This window comes from Pipistrellus kuhlii, unplaced genomic scaffold (assembly GCF_014108245.1).
Source record: "Pipistrellus kuhlii isolate mPipKuh1 unplaced genomic scaffold, mPipKuh1.p scaffold_m20_p_2, whole genome shotgun sequence".
Lineage (NCBI taxonomy): Eukaryota > Metazoa > Chordata > Mammalia > Chiroptera > Vespertilionidae > Pipistrellus > Pipistrellus kuhlii.
Genome location: NW_023425515.1, coordinates 181,477,001 through 181,484,726, shown reverse-complemented (window position 1 = coordinate 181,484,726; position 7,726 = coordinate 181,477,001). Strand labels below are relative to the sequence as shown.

At 44.5% G+C, this 7,726-nt stretch overlaps 1 protein-coding gene across 1 annotated transcript in view; it reads right to left on the bottom strand.

The window, feature by feature from the left end:
• Positions 1-2,593: 2,593 nt before the first annotated feature.
• Positions 2,594-7,726, bottom strand: part of RHCE (Rh blood group CcEe antigens) — a 31,903-nt gene continuing 26,770 nt past the window's right edge. Inside the window, exons 9-10 of the mRNA XM_036446792.2 lie at positions 4,786-4,859; positions 2,594-2,636 (exon numbers count right to left, since the gene is read on the bottom strand). Of these exons, the coding sequence (XP_036302685.1) occupies positions 2,610-2,636; positions 4,786-4,859 (101 nt within the window). The 3' untranslated portion in view covers positions 2,594-2,609. The remainder of the gene's footprint in view (positions 2,637-4,785; positions 4,860-7,726) is intronic.

Below are 7,726 nucleotides of genomic sequence, written 5' to 3'. Positions count from 1 at the left end.
TTCATTGGTCAGAATTCTTTCTCACTATACTTTGTGTTGGGTTTATTCAGTTTTTCCAAATTCTGGAAATGTTTCAGTGCAAGTAAGTAGCTATTAAGTCTCCCAAAGGGTGAGTGAGCATGTCAGGAGCAGCTCCTGATCCAGCCATCAGGCTCCTCAAAAGTGCGCCTTCTGGCCCTAGCTGGTTTGGCTCAGTGGATAGGGCATCGGCCTGCGAACTGAAGGGTCCTGGGTTCAATTCCTGTCAAGGGCACATGCCCGGGTTATGGGCTAGATCCCTTGTAGGGGACATGCAGGAGGCAGCCCATCAATTATTCTCTCTCATCATTGATGTTTCTTTTCTTTAAAAAAAAAAAAAAAAAAAAAAAAAAAAATTTATATATATATATATATATATATATATATATATATATATATATATGTATGTATATATATTTTATTGATATCTTACAGAGAGGAGGAAGGGAGAGAGATAGAGAGCTAGAAACGTTGATGAGAGAGAAACATCGACCAGCTGCCTCTTGCACACCCCCTACCAGGGATGTGCCCACAACCAATGTACATGCCCTTGACCAGAATCGAACCTGGGACCTTTCAGTCCGCAGACCGATGCTCTACCACTGAGCCAAACCGGTTTCGGCTCATCATTGATGTTTCTATCTCCCTCTCTCCCTCTCCTCTCTGAAATCAATAAAAAATATATATATTAAAACGAAGTGTCCCTCTGTGCCACTGATCCGTCATCAGCTGTGCCACCTGGTTCTGGTGGGACACAGTCACTCCATAGCTGCCATTGAAGGAAAGAAGGAAAGGATAGGGATTGACGCTATACTCAGGTAACTCATTTTGTTGGTGGTGGTTTTGTTTCATAGTAAATTGGATTCCATGTTTCATTGTATCTCTGCAGTGAAACACTATGCTCAAAATAGACCAGCCAGGTCCATTATGATTACAAAAGTTAACCACCGGGAGTCCTCATAGTCTCTTCCTCTCTGGAACCCTGCTATCCCTTCCCTCTCGCCCCCACATTCCCCCAGACTCCCCACTTTATTTAAGCCAAGTGAGATTTTTTTTTTTTAATATATTTTATTTTTTACAGAGAGGAAGGGAGAGGGATATAAAGTCAGAAATATTGATCAGCTGCCTCTTGCACACCCCCCACTGGGGATGTGCCCGCAACCAAGGTACATGCCCTTGACCGGAATCGAACCTGGGACCCTTGAGTCCACAGGCTGACGCTCTATCCACTGAGCCAAACCGGTTTTGGCGAGATTTTTAAAAATATATATATTTTATTGATTTTTTACAGAGAAGAAGAGAGAGGGATAGAAAGTTAAAAACATCGATGAGAGAGAATCGTCGATCAGCTGCCTCTTGCACACCCCTCACTGGGGATGTGCCCGCAACCAAGGTACATGCCCTTGACCGGAATTGAACCCGGGACCCTTCAGTCCGCAGACCTACGCTCTATCCACTGAGCCAAATCAGTTTTGGCCCAAGTGGGATTTTTTTTTTTAAAGGAGCTAACTAACTGGTTTGAAACTACAGTTTGAAATGTTTTCTTTCATAAAACTTGCTACAATTAACCTTCATTAAACACAAAATCTCTCTCAGATGATTTAAACCTTGTCGGCCATAGTTACCTCCCTGTATGTATATTTTGAATGTGGCCTGGTCAAAGACAACTGTATTGCTGTCATCCCAAAGCACATCGGCCGTGGTGCGTTTCACAGCCATAGGCTGTGAGGATTGGAGGGGATCTTAGAGGTTGAAGTCCCCTTCTGTTTTCACAGATGAGAGAACTCAGACCATGCAAATTGAAATCATTTCCTCAAGGTCATGGAACTAGGGTTTAAAGTTGAGGCCATGCGCCTCCTCAGCCGATCATGATGTCTTTCCCCACAGCTCATTCAGAATGTGCCTGGGGAATAAGAACTGCTGTCCCTGGAAAACTGTTGGAATAAAACCATAATGTCTGCAGGGACTAAATATAAGTGAGCTCATTTCCCCTATTTTTTTTTTTTTAAATATATTTTATTGATTTTGTACAGAGAGGAAGGGAGAGAGAGAGAGTGAGTTAGAAACATCGATGAGAGAGAGTCATCGATCAGCTGCCTCCTGCACACCTACTGGGGATATGCCCGCAACCAAGGCACATGCCCTTGACCGGAATCGAACCCGGGACCCTTCAGTCCCCAAGCCGACGCTTTATCCATTGAGCCAAACCGGTCTCGGCTCCCCTATTTTTTTTTTTTTTTTAATCATCTGCTCTGCTGGTGTAGACAAGAGTTAATTGGGTAGCATATATATTAAGCATGAAAAAGAATCTATGAATTGTCAAGAAGTTTAACCCAAACCTTAATGAGGTGCCTGCATCCAAGAAAATACTGGTAGCATCATTTTTAATGAAACCAAACATTTATTTAAAGTTGTTATGAGACTGCCATTTAAACAAGTTTTTAGTCTTTTATTTTTAATATCAAATCTATTTCTGACCCCGTGTCATTGCACACAAGGAGACTGCAGTGACGAGTGTTTGTCACACACAAAAACGGGAAAGGAGGCGCTCTTGTTTCGGAACAGGCCTTGTTTCTCTTGGATGCTTTTGCTTAAAATCCAACAGCCAAATGAGGAAACTGTAAAAGCAAAGCAAACATTTTCGTTACAGATGAGCCCTTCCACTCTTGAAATTTGTACACATATTGATTCTGCCTTGATCTTCTGAAATCTATATTGACCAAAATGTCTCATCACAGAGGGTCTTGCATAAAGGCTGAATTGGAAGAGCTCCTAGACAGATCTCATTTCCTATGGCTCCATACATGGATCATTGCCTGATAGAACTCTGTGTTTTTTTAACACGGCCAGTAGCAGTGGACTCACTATCATTTAAAGGAGCTAATTCCATTTTGCAGACAGTTCAAATAGGTAACAGTTTACACTGCATTACTTACTGGGCCCAGGTACATTTTTTGGAGACGCATAGAAAAGAACCTTTTTTCTCTCCCGCACAACAGCTTCTTAGCATTTGAAGACAGTTCTTAGGTCACCTTTGGGTCTTCTCTTCTGCAAGCTGACTACATCCTGAATTCTCTAGTTGTGCCTTACAATATTGAGGTGCTTGGATAACAGAATTCTAGAATTGGCACTCAGAGTAGCTAACATGTGGGGTGTTTTCCATGGATCAGGGTGCTAACATTCACACACGTTATCTCCTTTGAATCCTTACAACAGCCTAGTGAGACATGACTGTTCTCTCCAGTTCAGAGATGGGGAGGCTGAAGCTCTGAGAGGTCACAGAGTTAGAGGTGGCAGAGCCCAGATCTGTCTGTATCCAGAATGTGGAATTTGGTCCCATTCTACCAATGAGGAAACAGCCCCAGAGAAGTAAAGCGATGTGCCTGAAGAGCTTACCAGGTGTGAGCTAGGACTAGAATGCAGATCTGCTTCTGCTAAAAGGGTAAGAGCACACGCAGGGCATGGGAAGAGATTGGCTGTTGGGAAAAGCCAAGAGCCAGTGACGAGAGAGAAGCAGGTGCAGGATGAGGCAGGCTACATTCAACAATGTGGATGGCTCTCAGAATAACGCCGAGGAAAAGAAGCCAGGTGAAGAAGAGCATGTGCCCTGTGGTGGTTCCATTTCTGTAAATTTATAGAGAATGCAGACTAGCCTACAGTGATGGGGAGCAGGGCGGTGGATGCCTGGGGATGGGTGTGGTGGGGTAGGAAGGGAGTCGTTCCAAGGAGGCGGGAGGAAATGTTTGGTAGTGACGGATAGGTTTATTATCTTGATTGCGGCTATGGTTTTCCCAGGTGTGGGGCACATTTAAAAGTATCAGATTGTACAGGCTTTAAATATGTGTGGTTCATTGCCGGTTACAAAGCTGTTAGAAGAGGAGGAAGGAAGAGAGAAGGGGCAGGTGGTCTGTTTTGCCCCTATGGAGACAGGTGTCAAGGCCCGTACTAACGCTGGTACTCTGACCCTTTAGTGACCAGTAGATGGGCCAGCGGGTGGAGAAAGGATTGGCCGGGGACTCTGAAGGCCTGGTTCCTGGTCTTGTCTCTGCCACTCCTGAAGTATGATCCTGGGCACTAGCCTGACCTCCGTCAGCCCCCACTTCCCGTTTGTAACAGGCAGTATTGATCCCCGCTTCTCCAACTTCAGCTTCAATAGGATTACCCAAGGCAACATACATCAGAGTGCGTTGTGAACTGTGAGCGTAGGTCAGAGGGAGGAGGGCAGGGGGCGACAGTGTGTAGCCCAGTTATGATAACAACGGCTACGATGTAATGCAGGTGACTTCTTTGAGCTTTGTGTCCCTTGGCGAAATGACTCCAGATTCTATACTAAAAGTTTCCTTGTGTCCGCCAGCTATAATTGGTCAAGAGTTGTTTTAGATTCAGCTCTGCCACTCAATCACTTGGGAGCTTGGTCAGTCCTGGCTCCACTCTGAGCATCTGTCAAATGAGGGTATTAAGACTTGCCTACTCTTGCATTCAGGATTCTATCACCTTCACGTCAAACTATTGCCCACGTGGACAGCTCCAGGTGGGAAGAAGTGTGGCCAAAGACAGCTCTCTCAACCCTGGTTCTCGACGACTTTGAGGCAACAGGGAACCTTGACCACATTGTGGATTTGCTCCTCCTTCCTTACCCTTTACTTCCTTTTCATGTGTTTTTATTTTACTCTCATAAACACCAAATTAACATGCCCCCATATCTTTTTTTAAGTTCATTCACTCAATATCTATGACATTAAGAGGTTAAAAAAAACAACAACTTACCTCCCAGAAAGCTTGGTCATCAAAATATTTAACCACATGAGGAGCTTTCCATATTTTGAGGTTTAAGATGACACCTGTTTAAATTCATTAAAAAATGTTGAACATTTAGAGCACAGCATTTGTTGTCTCAAAATATCCTATGTCAATTATAGTATCTCAGCAGAAATCCTTTTTTTCCCCTCCCACAACTAGGAGACAGACAAATGGAAGCACTGTTCTTCCTTGGCCCGCGTAATTAATCCTATACGCATCTTTTCACAGGAACTGGCAAGAGCAATTATTTTTAAAGATTTCGATGACCCTGAGAGGTGTAGGAAAACCATGGATCTGACACGCTGCCCGAGAAGGATAGAACAGCCCTACCAGACACTGCCCCCAACGTGAAAGCTTATCCGTTTGAAACACAAGAGCTACCATGGAGAGCAGCTCAAAGTAGGCACCTGGAAGGTCCAATACTGTAAACTCCCAGCAGCCTCAGCTCCAGGTTCCGCTTGCGTAGTTAGGAAAGTAATTTATAACCATCGGCTTTTGTCCCTTCCTTTCCACCCGTCCAGGCTCTGCCCCGAGAGCTTGGCCCTGTGCAGTCAGAGTAAAACATGCCGGATTTCCCAGAATCCACGAAGTGAGCGCTTACCTTTCACAGGAAGCAGGGACATGCCATTCACAGATTTATCTGTGTGTTTTTAATGATGATCGGTCTCGATGTATTCAGTAGTAAGATTAACAAGAGTGGGCGCATGCATAGTCATATTTCCTGTTGTTGTGCATGCCTTTAACTGATGTTGGCAGGTAAGGTGCAATTAGCACGTTTCGTTTTGCTAGAATTACTCAGAAATGAGCTCTATCACCGACATGAATTTTCTAGGCAGCTGAGGTTTACTTGTCACTAATGAAAATCCTTCTAAATACATAAATCCATATTGCATTTTCTTGTCATCACTGAATACATTTAGATTCTTAAAAAAGCCAGAACCATTGCTGGGAACATCCACTTATGAATTGTTATAGAACACAGGTCGATAGCTGTCAAGGGTTGTTGGCCTACTGTCCAGCAGCCCAGGTTTTTGGGTTCCTGTGTCTGATGTTAAGAATGTCTTGCCGATCAGTGGTAGAGCGTCGGTCTGAGGACTGAAAGGTCCCAGGTTCGATTCCGGTCAAGGGCATGTACCTGGGTTGCGGGCACATCCCAGTAAGGGGTGTGCAAGAGGCAGCTGATCGACGTTTCTAGCTCTCTATATCTCTCCCTTCCTCTCTGTAAAAAATCAATAAAATATATTAAAAAAAAATAAAATTAAAATAAAATAATGTCTTGTTCTCTGTGAGACTCTCTGCGTTCACTTCTAACATACTAGTGTGCCTTACCCCGAGGAACCTACCCCATTTCTAATCTATTTCTAATTTTTTTAAAATATATTTTTTTATTGATTTTTTTACAGAGAGGAAGGGTGAGAGATAGAGAGCTAGAAATGTCGATGAGAGAGAAACATCGACCAGCTGCCTCTTGTGCACCCCCTACCGGGGATGTGCCCGCAACCAAGGTACATACCCTTGACCGGAATCGAACCTGGGACCTTTCAGTCCGCAGACCGACGCTCTACCACTGAGCCAAACCGGTTTCGGCTATTTCTAATCTTCCTGAGTCGGAAACCCAACAACCACACCTGATGGGATTGTACCTTAAATAGCATAGACAGATTCCCATAATGGGGTCTCTTGACAAGTAGAATGCTTGGCTTTCAGAGGGCAATTGGTGCTATTTTGGTTGCTTGGGGGCCACTTTGCTCTTCTGTTGTCCAAGTTCTTTCTAAACAGTTCCCTTATATCCAAAGCAACATGTGAGGAGGAAAGCCCATTGGTTTTAACTCTTTGAGGAATAATCTAGGTGTCTCTTCCGCTATTCTCTTCCTTAACCCCATTAGAGCATAAGGAACACCCGCCCCCAGCATCCTGTACAAGTCAGTGAGTCCGTGTCACTTCAGTAACATCGGCAAATGGTGGAGAGCCCAGGTGTAGCGTTGCCAGATAAAATACAGAATACTCAGCTAACTTTGAATTTAAAATAATTGGGCACCTTATACTTTCATTTGCTAAATAGGACCACTCTACCCAGAACAGAATGTAAACGTATGGATGGAAGCATTTTTCTCACCTGTATTGAATTAATCACCTCAGACTCAAAAGCTGAGGCCAGATGGTACATTAAGGTAATTCTAGACAGTTTTACTCTCTAAAGCCACCTGGGGAACTCGAAAAAGTCCCTCCCTACATGTGTCAGAGCGGAGAGGAAGCCAGACGATTCGTTGCCATAATCCCTCCGTTATACAGAGAAGCCAGCCAAGCCCAGAGAAGTGAGATAATGTGCCCAGCACCACACCGTTCATTCGTGGCTGCTTATGCTGCTTGGTCTCTTGTTTCACCCACTCCCTGCTTAGGGACGCAATGTATGAGTGTCTAACCCATAAAAGCTGCTCGCTTACAGAGTAAAAGTGAACGTTTCTGAACAGAATGCATATTTTCACCTGGCATGTAAGTAAGACTGGCACATTAGCAACTCTCCCAGATTCTTTGCTGTTTGACCATATTGCAAAAGCAGAAACATACTTCAATCCTCCGTGTAAATACCCTCAGTAGCTCCCCACCTCTCAGAGGGACCTGACTCCTTGCTACCACTCTGTCCTCAACTCCGGCTGCTCCCCCGCTCCTCACTCTATCCACATCAGCTACACCGACTTCCTTGCTGTTCCCCAAACACACAAAGCATGTTTCTGCCTCAGGGCCTTTGCACATGCTGTTCCTTCTCATAGGATGCTCTCCTCCCAAATAAACACGTTGTATGCCTCCCTCCTTCTCTCCATTCAGGTCTCTGCTCAGAGATTTACCAGCTAGGCTTTCCCTTACCTCCCTTCCAAAAGAGCAGACTCCCCTCACACTGGCTAGTCCC